The sequence below is a fragment of the Colletotrichum abscissum genome, assembly GCF_030869225.1.
Source record: "Colletotrichum abscissum strain IMI 504890 chromosome Unknown Scaffold_1.1, whole genome shotgun sequence".
In the NCBI taxonomy this organism is placed as follows: Eukaryota; Fungi; Ascomycota; class Sordariomycetes; order Glomerellales; family Glomerellaceae; genus Colletotrichum; species Colletotrichum abscissum.
In genome coordinates, this window is record NW_026849987.1 from 1,973,902 (window position 1) to 1,988,116 (window position 14,215).

A 14,215-nucleotide genomic window follows, 5' to 3' on the forward strand; every position below is an offset into this window, starting at 1 on the left:
ACGAGTGGATACGATGAGGGCATCGAGACCTTCATCGGACCCCAGTCTCTAAAACCAATACCTGAAATAAGAAAACGGCAAGTCTTAACAACGTCGTCATCGACGCCCAGCACCGCCCAGCATTATAACCCAGGCCTAGCACCATCGACATGGGCCCCGGGATGTGGCCGCTCAGGAAACCCCGAAATCAGGAAATCGGCCCCAGGGCGCTCGACGGAGGCATACCCGATCGGGAACAGAATCCCCAACTGCCATGCCCTGCAACATTCCCAATGCCCCATCTGAGCATCACCCACTCTCCCCTCTTCGGTCTTCGCTTTCAAGGCAAGTCTCCCCCCCTCCCAGTTGCGTGGTGATCATCACGTACCATTGCGGAATGGCACACACTCGCAGCACCCACCACGGTGACCATCAGTGGCCGCTGGCCAGAAGTGGATGATCGGAAGAAAAAGGCCAGAACACCAAGAAATATTGAGTTATTTCTGTCGGCCTGCATCCAGGGACCACATTAGACCGTCTCAACTCTCCAGAGCTTGAGAGCTTAATCCAGTGGAATTCTCCAGCAATGCAGTGCGGTGCAGCGTCCGTCCGCGAATGTCTCGCTACTAGCCTTATTTGGTTTCTATCCCAGCTGGGGGGCACGAATTTTTGGAGAAAGGCAGGTCAATATTGATCGGTCTTCGGCCGCCGGACGGATGAAGGCACAGGTCTTTAAGTCATTGTCACCAGGATGGCTCTCGTCGCCGAACATTGATTCTATGCTGAATTAAAAATAAAAAAAAATTTATTCGTTACTTCTAGTACTAAATGAGCTTCCTTTTCTCTTTCTGTTGGGGACTACTTGAGAGAATCAGATGTAGAAGATTTCTTTGGCAGATACGAAACCTTCACGCATGTGGCTGGAACAAGTGTGGCACACGGACTGTGGCTGAAAGCCCAGGATTCTTGACTTCTTCCTACCCGTCGTCCCCAGCTAAGCCAAGTCTTCAAGCTTCCTTCAACATCAAGCTTCAGTCACCTATGGAACATCAAGATTGTTTCCATCCACAACGGATAACATGAGCTACTATGATCTTCTAAGCTCAGTGCGACCGTCCAGCACGGTCAAGTCAGTGCGACCGGCAGCCCACTAATCACACGTTGACGATCGACCGCACCACCGTTTCAAGGCCGCTTTCGGATGCTGCGCCAGCCAAGTAGACACATTGAACTCACATCAGACGACGGGAGATTTTCCAAATCATTCGGTCTCTACCGAGCACTTTCGAACATCTTGCCTCGACCTAAGTGGGCGGGTTTAAGCATATTATGATGTATCCATTGCCAACCGTGGATACCACGCGGCATTCAAAGCTTGTTTGCAATACGCAAGCTCGTAATCCCAAGTTCCAACTCTGCATTCTATACTGCCATCAACATGGATTCAACTTCACGCATATTGGTCGTGACACCTCCCAGGCAGTGCAAACTGCAAAGTTCGAATCCCGAGGCTCCGGGTCGACGAATGAGAATACCCCGTGTCTCGCGATTAGCCTTCCCAGGGGTCATCTGAACTCGTTTCCCTCCGGATCACCTCGAACTCTGCTGATCATGAAACGCCTCTCTGGAATTACCGCTTATGGAACTTGCTCGTTTCTCACCGGACGAGTAAAACATGGTGGGGGTTACTTCGTCTAGGAAGCCCACCACACGCTGCTGTGGCTGCGCAGCTCGGTCTCGTCCCTCTTAAAGTAGTGACTTGCACCCATTGTGTGCCCAGTTCGCACTGCAATAGTTCTCGAGCACCATTTGCGTGCTCCTACACCGCCTGCTTTCTTTCATCATCGTCACTGGCAGTCACATGTGCCGGACGTGATAAGTTCAGACTTCCTCCCTCTCCTCCATAGCTTCAGCTCAGCTACCCTTCAAAGCAGGCTCGGTTGGGTATAGTCACACTGTTGTCATTCCCCCGGACCACGCTTCGACTCCGACGATATGGACGGCCGGCACGCGTACGCTCCACTGGGAGATTTCGATTCGAGCAAAGAGTACAAGCCCGTGGTCGATCAGGCAGAGGATGACTCAACATTAGAGGCAGAAGGCTCGCTACTTCCCATCAACACACGGCGCCACGATACCTGGAGAAGAGTTTCAAAAGCTGCCTCCCTCCTGGTTCCAAGTTTCCTTGGACCAAAAGAAACCAAGGCAAAGCCACTTCGCTCTACAGCTTGGCTAGGTAAACAAGAACTATCCTCGTCATCTCTACCTGCCCGGGCTAACATGTTGTCAAAGACGGTTTGCGAGGTATTGCAGCGCTATGTGTCGTCTTCGTTCACTGCGGTCTGGTGTGGTTCTCATGGGACATCCAACTAGCATGGACACCGAACCCACCTCGGCGATGGTGGCTGTACCAACTTCCTATCCTCCGGCTCGTCGTCTCAGGCCTCGCTCCCGTCTCCGTCTTCTTCGTCGTGTCCGGCTACACAATATCGCATCGCGTCCTGACGTTGGCTCGCCGGGGGGAATTCGACAAGGCAGGCTCGGCCATCGCATCTTCGGTCTTCCGGCGCCATACCCGGCTCTTCCTCCCCGCCGCCGTAGTTAGCTTCGTTGTCGCCATCATGACTTGGCTCAACATGTTCCCCGACCAGGGTTTACCCGGCGTGGCGTACCCGACGAGGGTTCCGCCGCACTTTGACTCTCTCTGGGGCCAGCTGCGGCATTATTTGATGGCCGAGACCTTGGTTACTGATCCCATCGGCCAGCCCCATGTCCGGGCCGATTCCGACATACCGGAACCGATATACGATCCCCACCAGTGGACGATTCCGCTCGAGTTCATCAGCTCGATGGTAGTGTTCATGTTTCTATCGGCCTTCACGAGAGTACGCAACAGAGTGAGGATGTTCTTCGCGCTTGGCCTGGCGATTTATCTCGAATGGTTGTTCGTCTACTTTGGGATGTTCCTGTTCCTCAGCGGCATGTTCTTGTGCGATCTGCATCTCGAGCTCGAGGAAAGGCAATGGCGGTGGTTGGCTCCGCGGACCGAACCACAACCTTTGGATGGGGACGCGCATCGGACGTCGAAGAGAGGCAGCATACTGTCTCGTCGCGTTCTTGGACGTGCCGTCGGGCTCGTGTCATTCGTGATCTCGCTCTGGCTGCTCAGCATGCCCGAGGACATGGAGCAGGCAGCGCAGGCACCCGGCTACGTGACGCTCGTATCTTTAGTTCCAGCACGATACCAGGAGTGCCTTATCATACCAGTCGGTGCAGTGCTGACAGTGCTCGTCGTCGACCATGCCGAGTTCCTGCAGATTCTCTTCACGAACCGTTTCTCTCAGTACATGGGCAAGATCTCTTTCTCGCTATACATGATCCACGGCCCTCTCCTTTATTCATTAGGCTTGGTCCTTGGTCGCTGGACTGTAGGTCTTGTCGGTGGTGAAGACAGTCAGACATCCTATGTATTTGCCATCTTTTTGGCTTTCCTCCTCTGGGCGCCTGCGGCGATATATACTGCAGATCTCACTACCACCTTTGTAGACGCGAAGTCGATAGAGTTCTCCAGGTGGGCATACGGGATGCTTTTGAGGGAGGAGTGATAGATCATAGACATACCCGGTATGGAATTAGAGTAAACCCAAACTAATAGGTGATTCGGTATCACACAAACACCCTCCCCGGCTCCAAAGCGTGATCAAGATTGATTCTCTCACTCGATGTTCCTTGAGGGAAATCGATGGCTCGTCCAAGTACCCCGATCGAGCGTAGGTGCTCTTCCCAGAATGGAATAGTGTCAAAAACACCCTGAGGTAGGAGCAGGGGTTCGTTCTTTCCTCCCAACGGCGTCAAGAACGCACGGACCAAAACAGGGCTGCGGGGCCCTCTCATTCGTCGCCGACCTTTTTTGGCCAACGTCCTCGACGCTTATTTATCCATCAAATAAATTTTTCTATCTACCTTTCCATCATTTGCTTGCCGTCCTTGACGCTGGGAGTCCAGGATCGCATCATGATGAAATACCCAGCGCACGCAGCAATCGGCTTCTAGCCGGTGGTGTCACGCTCATTTGCGAGCATGGGATCGCAGTCACACCTACCTCGAAACGTGAGGCGGTAGACATCATCTCCATTCAGGGACCGAGATGCTCTTTCATCCCCTGGCACTTCCTTTACCGTACGGCATGGTATGACGAATGGTCAGGCGAAAGGCGCCTTTGATTGTCGTTTACCGCCCGCCGTCGAGGGTCATCGACCTCGCACCACCACGGGTTCATTCCCCGGCGCGGATACGGCCGAAACTCCTCGATCAAGGACAGGCCTTTCGAAGTTGCATCTGGTGGTGTCGATTGCTCCATATGCGACACGGGACGCACGAGGCTTGGGACTCTGGGCTATCAGAAGTTGACGGCACGCTCCCAGTCTCGCTGCGCCTAGCTAACCCAGACATGCAAACCTGAGGTGATCCGTCTCATGATTCGTCGAACCTAGTCAAGTGGTATGTCAAACATTTACTTCATTTTCACCCTCACACCCATCAAATGATGAGAAAAGCATTTATTCACAGACCTGTTCGGAATTTACTGTCGAGAAACGAGCATTTTACTCCTGATATCAAATCATCACCAAATCATTTCTCTAGCATCTTGATTATGCTTCAGTCGCTGACGAAAACTCAGATAGGAACATCTTTGCATAGCAACAAGCTGGATTGGCCCAGCTCGAGTCTAAGAAGGCCATTGTTGAAGAACAAGAGGAGCCCATCTCTTGTTGCCCATCTCTTGTTCTCCCAAGGCTAAGCCTCTTGTCTATTTCCGCCAGCGTCTTGTTCTCGTAATTTTTCTTCTTTTCGCACTTTATCCATACCAATCAAGTATCTATAATAGCAATACCAACCTTTGTCAGCCAGACAATCTTCAAACACATCGAACAATGCCACCTCCCCGCGTCCCCGTTGTCCATCACCGAGTCTCTTTATGCACGTCCTTCTTCATTGACCTCGAGGCTGCTCTGCCACTGTGGAAGGGATGACTACCACATTTATGCCTATATATCGTGTTGTGCGCCCACCCTCCACAGCATCCTTACTCTTCCCGACCTCGGACTACCTATCTAGACATTCGATTCGTTTTCACATTTGCGTCGTATATACTCACCTTTAACTACAGACAAGTTCGACCACGGGTTGTTCAAGTACAGACTATTCAACTACAGGAACCACTTGGATTCTCATTTCATCTTCGAAGAGGATAGCAGCAAAAGTCAAGCAGAAAGGGACGAACAGCACCACAGACTTCCATTCGTCAAGCTACAACAACAATTTCAGAGACATAATGGCCATGATACTGTCCACCCCGGTGATGGACACGTTCAGCCCAGACCAGCTCCCGGGAACCCTTTTCAACTACGGCAGCGACTCCTACGGTGACGCAGACTCCTTTTTCAACTTTGATGACGCTTGCGTTGAAGGGCCGGTCCCTGAAGTCGAGGAGGAGACTGCGCAAAACCCAGAGGCCGCCATCGAGGAGGCCTTGATATCACAGCTCTCCGAGAGCCAAATCTCTGACGGCTCGCTTTTCGGAGGTAATGGCAACTCTAATGATGGTTCCCTACTTAAGTACGAGCAAGAAGAGGGCAAGCCCGCGCAGGTCGCGACAATCAATCCCAACGTCCTCTTCATCACATTGCCAGGAACACCACCGCCACTCAAGCAGGAGCAGCGCCAACTAACACCTCCCACCACAGACGCCACAGCTCTTGTGCTACCGAGCATAGAGCCGACAGAATTGAAACAGGAATTCAAGCCAGAGTTTCAGCAGGACTTCCAACAAGACTTGAGGCAAGAGCCTACGCCCTTCGTCGACGACCCGAAGCTCCAGGCCCTCTTCGAGGAATTCGAAGGTCCCATCGCCGAAGCCCTCCAACTCCCCACGGCGGCCCCGACTCCGGCCCCAGGAGCAGTACCCTGCGTCGGCACATCGTGGCCCTCTCCCCCGCCGAGCGTTCCCTGGCCCTGTTTCGACGGCCTCGAGTCCAGTGGTGACACGGCATGGGACCTGAACAACAACTCGGCTGCGGGGCTTGGCAGTGGCGGCGGCGGTGGTGGTGAAGATCTCTTTGCCTCCCCTCCTCCCCGCGACATGTTTGCCTACCAACAACCGTGCGGTGACCACCCGTCTTCTGTGCTCGGAGACGCCCGCGAAGTCTTTGACCTCGATACCTTTGATTTCGACGACTCCAAGAGGGAAACGGTCACCTATGACGGCCTCGAATCCTACAGCCCTGCCAACGTCAAGCAAGAAGCCCCCAACTTTGACGGCTTCGCCTTCAGCAATGTCAAACGGGAGCCCGCCTCCTCGGCGGCTTTCTTTCACCCTTCACCAAAGACCACTACCGACGTCTTTACCGCCCCTCCACCGCCGCAATCTCAACACCATCTGACCCCAAAGCCCGGGTTCGCTCCCTTGGTCCCTGATTTGGCACAAGTTTCAGCCGCCGGTCAAGTCTCTTGCAACTACGACGACGAATCGGTAAACTTCCTTTATTCCCTTCCACTGTTCACCCCTCTGACCACTCCGCAGTCCATCCCGCGCAGTGTGCCTGCTACCACTTCCACTCCCGCCGCCGTCGCCACAGCGAGACTGGTGCACCCCAAGCCCAGATCACCCCCCTTTCCTGCCGACTTCATCCATCGCCACAGTCTGTCAACCGCACCGACAGACGTGCTTCCCTACAGTATCCTCAACAGAGAGGGCCTCTTTGAAGCCGGCATTCCCAACCCCCCGTCATACCTGACTCCAGCTCACACTCCATCCAGAGACCTCACAACCCCCGTCGTGAATGGGAAGATCCTCAAGCGTATTCCCAAGCCCGCCAAGGCCAAGGACGTGGACGTATCAGACTGGTATGACTCTCTCCCCGAAGCGCCCACGGCCTGGGGTGGCCACGACCACACAAAGCCCATGTTCCAATACAACAAGGAGGGCGAGCTGCTGCCGAATCTGCGCTTCACCCGTGAGCAGATCCTGTACTACATCAGAGAGCGGAAGCAGCAAGGTCTACCCCTCACCCTCTGGATCCAAAACGTCCCCCACGGTTGTAAGACGCGCGTGGGCGACGACAGACTACGCGCGTGCCGCTGGTCAGGCTGCCCGGCTTACAAGGGTACCATCCTCAAAGGCTTCTGGCGCGTCTGCTTCGACGAGCGGCCCGAAACCTCGGGGAAGCAGCATGATCCGTACCACAACGCGGGCTACATGCACTTGTGGTGCATGGATCGCTGCTTCGATCTCCTCGAGATTGCCCAAGCATTCGACCTGAAGCCCGATACACGCTACTTTGAAAAGGAAGAACGCAACCCCATGGCCATGACCCGTGATCACGACGAGCTGGTGATGGAGTTCGAAGAGTGGCGCACGTCCCAGCAGGCTGCCTACGAAGAATGGCAAAGGTCGGCAGAGACGAACAAGATGATGGGCCTCCCCGTTCAGAACCGCCAGGTCGGCCGAGAAGCCAAGCTATGGTATGTGCTGACGACCAAGCACCTGGCGCTGGAGACTCCGGTGCGGAGCAACATGCGGAAGAAGAGAAACGGCATTTCTATTGACAAGCACAAGGGCGATCTCGACTGGTACGTGGAGAGAGTCAACGAGAAAAAGGTATCCAAAAAGGGGCACTCCATCGTCGAGGAGCTTGACAGCGACGACGATGAAGGTGGCCAAAAGACTCCCGCGACCAGGGCGGCCCGTCCGAGTATCATCGAGAAGAGAAAGCGCGAAGTATACGAGTATGACGACAATAACAACGCCTCTCAGCCCCAGACAGCCGCTACTTGGAACAAACGTGTGAAACGGTCGTGCTATTCACCCGTTGAAAGACATTGATGATTGATGCCTTTGTTTATCTTACCCTGAGGTGAATGACCATGCGCCTCCAAAAAGTCTTTGTAATTTGTGGCCACATTGGGATGTTTGTTTTCTGGACCGGAGCAAGGGGGTTTCTTCACACGACTGCGGTTAGCATAGGATTGATACCCCATATTAGATATAGATGCACCCAAGAGGGCGGGGAGGAGAAGCGGATAAAAGGCCTGGTCTGAGGCCTTAACGAATCAGCGATACAGACCAACCTAGTATCAACATGATTAATAACAGATCTCTAACCCAAGACTTGAGTGCATTTCCCAAGTGACAAGCGTGAATCCTGACTCACAATCCAGGCTCTTGCCAAGGGTCCTGGAGCTGGGGCCGGTGCGGCCGCCATGCGACGGTTCCAAACGGCCGGACGGCAGGCTGCGGCCGAGAGCACACGCCCGCGCTAAAGGGCCTCGAATTGACCCCAGAAAGATGGGAAAGTTCGGACAAGTGCTGTTCACAGGTGCTAGGAAGCGGGCGCCAAAAGAGCCGGATGAGGTTTTGGTTCAGGAGCCATGGCTCGGGGCACTTTAGCTGCGGAGCCCTCAACATAACAGAGTTTCGATTAAGAGAAGCGGGATGGAGGGGCCGCAGAATGAACTGGGGATGACCGGAAGCGGTGACATGGTGTGAAGGCCATTTTGCGTGGATGATGGAGACTTGGGCAGCGAATTGGCAACGCCGTGGTCTGTACAAAGTATCCCGGTAGCCATAGACGGGCAGAAGCTGAACAGACTCGAGGAGGACAGATGAAGAAAGGGCAGGTCGGCGAAGGTGAAAGCGGGCCGCGGCGTTGGTGCGAATGAATCGTAGCTCTCGCGGCCCGCAGGTAAGAAACGTTGGCGTGCGAAAGCGCGGCGAGGCCGAGGGGAGTAGGGGCGCTAGTCCCAAACGGAGATGCTACGATGCAGGAGGGCGCCGTGCAAGTAAGATGGTACGGAGTCGTATCGTCTCGACAGAGCCGCTGGATCGATTCCTATTGAATGGCTTATGGATCTCGTGCTCCTCTAGATGTAAGGCAGGGCTCGGAGGGCCAGAGGAGGGCAAAACACTGCGTGCGCGTTGGCGGGGGCGGGGGCGGGAGCCCGGCGGCTGAAAGAGGTGTCTATCTGTGGTGTGTAAGGTATGTCAGTCAATGTTCGGGATGAGATAATGTGAGGGTGTTGAGCTCATGTGAAAGTACAAATAGAGAGGCGAGTTTCTTGCAGTCACAGTCATGGCTGATTAGAATAGCCAGCCCATCCTTGCGAAATAGCAAGCCAGTCGGCTTGGAGTATTGTTCTCGACGAATTCGATGTGGTGGTTTTGACTCAGACAACGACCAAAGTAAATCTTGACTGACTTGTTACCTTGTTTCCCCCTCTTCTTCCATCGTTCCATTTTTGTTCTTTGGCTTTGACAGTTTGCGACAAAAGGCAAAAGCCAGTCACGATTCATCGCATTAGGATCCCAGATACGTGCTACGGGAAGCACGGCGGTGGTTGCCGTCGGGAAGAGGGTTCAGAGTGCCTGATTCGCTTCATCCCATTATCGAGCTTCGAGGGGCAACTTGGGATTGTCTTGGTGCGGCATCGAAGCCCGCTCATCCCCGCGAGCAGTCGGCGATCGGACATCAGACGGCACAGAGCTGGAACACTGGGCTGAAGCTTAGCCCCGAAGGGAGGGCATCGGGTGATCTTCGACAGCGTCTTGGACGGGACCTTGCCGACATTCGACAAGCACGAAAGCCGAAACAGGATTTGATTTGGCAGTATTGGCCGAAGAGGGCGTTGTCGACACGAAAATAGCCTAGGGAGCACATTGGCTGCAATTGAGTTTGCGGTGACGAGAGGCTCCAAGACAGTAAGAGGCAGATGTGCAACCGAAGAGCAAGATTGAATTTGGAAGAACAACGAGCGAGAATTGATGCGACGACACCAAAAAAAAAAGGCTACGACACGTCGACACCACGTTGCGCAGAGTTGAGAGTTTGCGTGGAAGGTGCTTGTCACGTTGCGCAACGAGTTGCACCTGTTGTTAAGATTGGAAGGCACCTCACGGACTGGGGAAACCATCAAAGGAACGAACCTACCTGCCTTACACGTTACGGCACCTCAACCTGTGGCCTTTAGGCAATTACGCGTTGGAGATTTACAACTGGAAGGTTCCGCCCATTTACAGATACCTTGCCACAGATTGGCCCGACATTCGACCCTACATCTTTCGGGAAGTCACAACCAGGGGGTCTGTCATTGTGCTTTCCTCTTTCTGACTGTTGATTCCATGCTGGGAGAGGGTTTGGGTACCTTGAGGGAGAGAAAACAGACAACAAGCAGCAAGAGCAGCACGATCGTAGTGCACGAGCCAAGTGAGCACCTACCTTTACCCGACCTATCGGACCTAAAGCTGCAGGTGCGAGCAGTGGCACACGAGGGTTGTTGCCGCAACAGAGTTCCGGTCCTTGCCAGTAAGCAGGAGCGGCTCACCAGGGTTGACTTGCAGGAGGCAGGAGGCAGAAGTAGAAAGTAAGAGCTGCTGCTGCTCTGCTCTGTTCTGTCATCACGTCTCAGGATCGGTACTTGCAAAAACTCGTTATTGAAGTGGTGTTTGTGGTATCATTTCCCGCGCATTCCGACCACACTCAGCAAGCGCAAATCCTCCTTCTGTCTGTGGGAGAGAAGAAATCGCTGTCGCAAACATTTGGTGGCCACTCTACGCTTCCTGCACGCCTTTTTTTTTTTTTTTTTTTTTATTTTTTTTTTACCTTAGCAGGCCACCTCCAAAAGTCATCCCTCCATCCATCCCCGAATCCCTCCACCTGGGCATCCATCCCACCACCCAACACAGCATCCCCCTTGACTCCTCTTGAGTCCCTGGCCCATCCACGTTCCTCGTTGTCACTGCACGTCGCATAATACCTTACCTTACTGCGTACTGCACAGCAGCTGCACCCGACCGAGGTCGCTTACGCTCACTCTCACACACATTGCATCGCATTCGCAGCTGCAACTCAACTGCACCGCGCACCCGCGTTGCCTTGCTCTTCTGTCGTCACGTCAAAGCAACTGGTCTGGACTCTCTCCGTCTCCCATCTATTCGATCCTGAACAATTCCAAAGCAACAAACCCATTTAAAAAACCACCCTGGCTATCGGACTTAAACAACGCTCGACCGCTGCCATCCGCACCGATTCCACACGCCCGCACCGCGCCCGCCAAAGACAAGACCCGGCCAGTTGCTCCAGCTCCAGCTCCAACTCCAGCTCCCAGGAGCTCTCCACTCTCCAATTAATACCGTACAGAAGCACCGCTGGCTGGGTCACCACTCAAACCCACCTATCCCGGTAGCCACGACGTCGGCCTTCGGAGAAGCCGTCCATCTCATCTCGAGATCCATCCGCTTCGCCTTTTCTCTTTCCCTCTCTGGCTTGGCTGTGGGGAAAAGACTGTCAAGAAGGGATCTTTGAAAGAGACAAGATCCAGAAACCGCAAAGGGGGTGGTAGGCGCAAACATCAGGCCTGACGAGAGCCCCAGCCCTGTTTCGTTCCGACCTCCCTCCATCAAGATCGCAAAACTGTGTCTTTCTCCCGTCCATCGTCTAACTTATTCTTTCTTTCAACCTTCTTACATACTTCGTCTCCCGGCAACCTTACGCCCGTCATTGCGTCTCCACGCACATCAGCATCCAATCCGCCAAGCCTACCGAGTACCTACTGACCTCTTATTGCCGACCTACCTTGTCTGTAAAGACGCCAAACCAACCACTCACCGACGACACCCTCACCCCGCGCTCACCGACGATCTCACTCACATTGCAGATTCCAGATCTGTCAGCCCCTGCAAACCAACCATCAAATCCCACCGGAGCGCGCGTCTCTGTACACTACGACTGATCGCATCTTCTCCACCAACCCAGAACGAAGACCATCACTGCGTCGCATGCCAATTCTCATCTGCCGTGCCGTTCCGTCTTGTCTACCACAGGCCCCATTACCTCATCGTGGCATTGGCAGCCCGTCTAGGCGGGGTGGTGGCTTCGTAGAGGCGGCATTGGCTGCGCTCTCGGCATTGGAAGGAATTCTAATTCTATCAACCCTCTTCGCGACTTATTCTCTCGTTCCGCATCAACAGCTAGCCCGCCATGGAAGACACAAATGGGGAGAAGTCGGAGAATTTCCGTCGGCCGGCCTTGCAGGTCATTGTCCTGGTACGTTCCACTCTCACATCTCACGTTTTTTGATGCGCCTCACTGCCGACTTTCGACGTCGCAGATCGCGCGGGTTCTCTTTCACATCCCCGAGGCTTGTTGGGCCCCGACGTCTCGAGTGTGTCTCTCCTGAAGTGAGGAAAAGTCCCCCCACGAGATCATCCCGACCCGGCCGCCCGGCGCATATCCTCTTGTCGTTCATGCAGTCGACTTCTTCGGGTTGCACCAACCGCACCGAATGGGAAATCCATGCTGCAAGCACTTCAACCCCTGGAATCTTTGCAAGTGCAACAGCATTGGACGAGGGAGAGCCGGCAGTTTTCTTCTTCAACACTTTGCGCAAGCGACTGAAGATAGACACATCTTTCAATGCGACGGGAGTGACCTATCGCTTCTTAGCCAGGATCCCCTCAAAGAGTGGCCCCATCATGTCCGCACCTCCGCTAACCCAAATTTCTAGGGTGCCGGCGGCGGTCCCCAGGAATCCAATACTACCGCTCTTCTAGTTCGCTCAGTCGCCTCGGGGTGGACAAAAGGCTCCATCATCGCCGTAGATGCCGGTGTTCATCTTTCGGCTATTACTCGCATTCTTGAGGAAGCGGCACCTCCAGGCCTCGGCACCCAGCTTCCGCTCCCCCACACCCTTGCCTCCGGGCCATTTGCAGGCCTGCAGCTTACACCAAACAGTCAGCTGGAGGTCGCAACAGGCGCAGTGTATCCATCGTCCATCGCCTCATTCATCACTCGTACTCTTATCGACACGTATGTGATTACTCATCCTCATCTCGATCACATCTCCGGCTTCGTCGTGAACACGGCAGGTCTTACCAGGCCCAAGCGCCTTGCCGCATTGCCCTCAACGGTTAACGCTCTCAAAACTCACATCTTCAACAATGTTATTTGGCCCAACTTGTCCGACGAAAGTAACGGTGCAGGCTTAGTCACGTATACCCGGCTAGTAGAAGGAGGGTCGCCAGCCATTGGCGATGGCGAGTCTAAAGGATATCTAGAGGTTGCGGATCGCCTCGCTATCAAGGCGTATTCTGTTTCACACGGTCACTGCATTGAGCGACACCCACATCGCGGCTCGACCTCCTCCACTGCAACACCTCTACGATATCCTTCTGTCGATGCCGCATCCATGGCGTCACCGCGCATACTGCCATACGGCCTAGCCTCGAGCACCGCGCCTATCCCTCGAGCACCATCGGTTGCGCCGGAGCCGCAGGCCAGTGTATGCGTTTACGACTCCTCGGCTTACTTTATCCTCGATATGGCTACTAACCTAGAGATACTCATCTTTGGAGACGTCGAGCCGGATTCTATGTCACTCTCCCCTCGAAACTTGACTATTTGGGAAGAAGCTGCTCCAAAGATTGTAGCTGGCCAACTTGCTGCCATTTTCATCGAATGTTCATACGACGACTCGCACTCTGATGATCGCTTATTTGGTCATCTAAAACCCCGCTATGTGATGGAAGAGATGCACGCATTGGCTCAGACTGTTGAGGAGGCGCGAGGAGATGCCCATGCCTCCCGGAAGCGGAAACGTGTAGCAGAACCCGACACGATCCCACGACGAAGGACAGGAGGCGCCTTTTCGCGCCTTGCCGGCGGCGATGAGTCCCCAATCAGCCCCAAATCAGTGGCCAAGCGTGCTGTGTCTGCAGACATTGGCCACGTACCGCCACTGCCGCCCGCTGCTACATCGGTAGAGAGCCCACATCTGACGACTCCTACACAGGAATTGTCTTTGCGCGAGGCTGAAGGATGGAGCGAGACGGAGGATGGGCACTCCAAGGGCCCACCTCTCAAGGGTATCAAAGTTGTCATTATCCACGTAAAGGACCGCCCAGATGGAAGGGACCAAGGAAAACTTATTTTGCAAGAACTCGAGGCCTACGAAGCCGACGCCCAGCTGGGCTGCGAGTTTATTGTCTCCCACGCGGGGCAGAGTCTCTACCTTTGAAATATTGTGGGTGGCGTTTGGGCGCAGGGTGTTCTAGATGTTGATTCCACGAAGATATGATTTGCATGAATTTCTCATGATGAGGATGAGTGCAGTGGGGGGATTATCTTGGAGTTTTCATGGGCAGATAAGAGGAGGCAAGGGGATATATATACCATGTATTTAC

General features: G+C 54.1%; 4 protein-coding genes across 4 annotated transcripts; all 4 read left to right on the forward strand.

The window, feature by feature from the left end:
• Window positions 1–1,974: 1,974 nt before the first annotated feature.
• On the forward strand, window positions 1,975–3,584 carry CABS01_00633 (hard surface induced protein 3; the record flags this gene model as incomplete). Its single annotated transcript, XM_060534014.1, has 2 exons — window positions 1,975–2,215; window positions 2,272–3,584. The coding sequence occupies 2 exons, from the start codon at window positions 1,975–1,977 to the stop codon at window positions 3,582–3,584; spliced, it is 1,554 nt and encodes a 517-aa protein (XP_060406528.1).
• Window positions 3,585–5,314: 1,730 nt separating this feature from the next.
• Window positions 5,315–7,864, forward strand: CABS01_00634 (uncharacterized protein; the record flags this gene model as incomplete). Its single annotated transcript, XM_060534015.1, has 1 exon — window positions 5,315–7,864. One exon carries the CDS (start codon window positions 5,315–5,317, stop codon window positions 7,862–7,864), a length of 2,550 nt encoding a protein of 849 aa, XP_060406529.1.
• An 832-nt stretch (window positions 7,865–8,696) lies between these two features.
• CABS01_00635 (uncharacterized protein) lies at window positions 8,697–8,990 on the forward strand (the record flags this gene model as incomplete). Its single annotated transcript, XM_060534016.1, has 1 exon — window positions 8,697–8,990. The coding sequence occupies one exon, from the start codon at window positions 8,697–8,699 to the stop codon at window positions 8,988–8,990; it is 294 nt and encodes a 97-aa protein (XP_060406530.1).
• Window positions 8,991–12,014: 3,024 nt separating this feature from the next.
• On the forward strand, window positions 12,015–14,049 carry CABS01_00636 (cAMP phosphodiesterase class-II; the record flags this gene model as incomplete). The annotated part of the gene is made up of 2 exons (XM_060534017.1): window positions 12,015–12,080; window positions 12,541–14,049. The coding sequence occupies 2 exons, from the start codon at window positions 12,015–12,017 to the stop codon at window positions 14,047–14,049; spliced, it is 1,575 nt and encodes a 524-aa protein (XP_060406531.1).
• Between the last annotated feature and the right edge of the window lie 166 nt (window positions 14,050–14,215).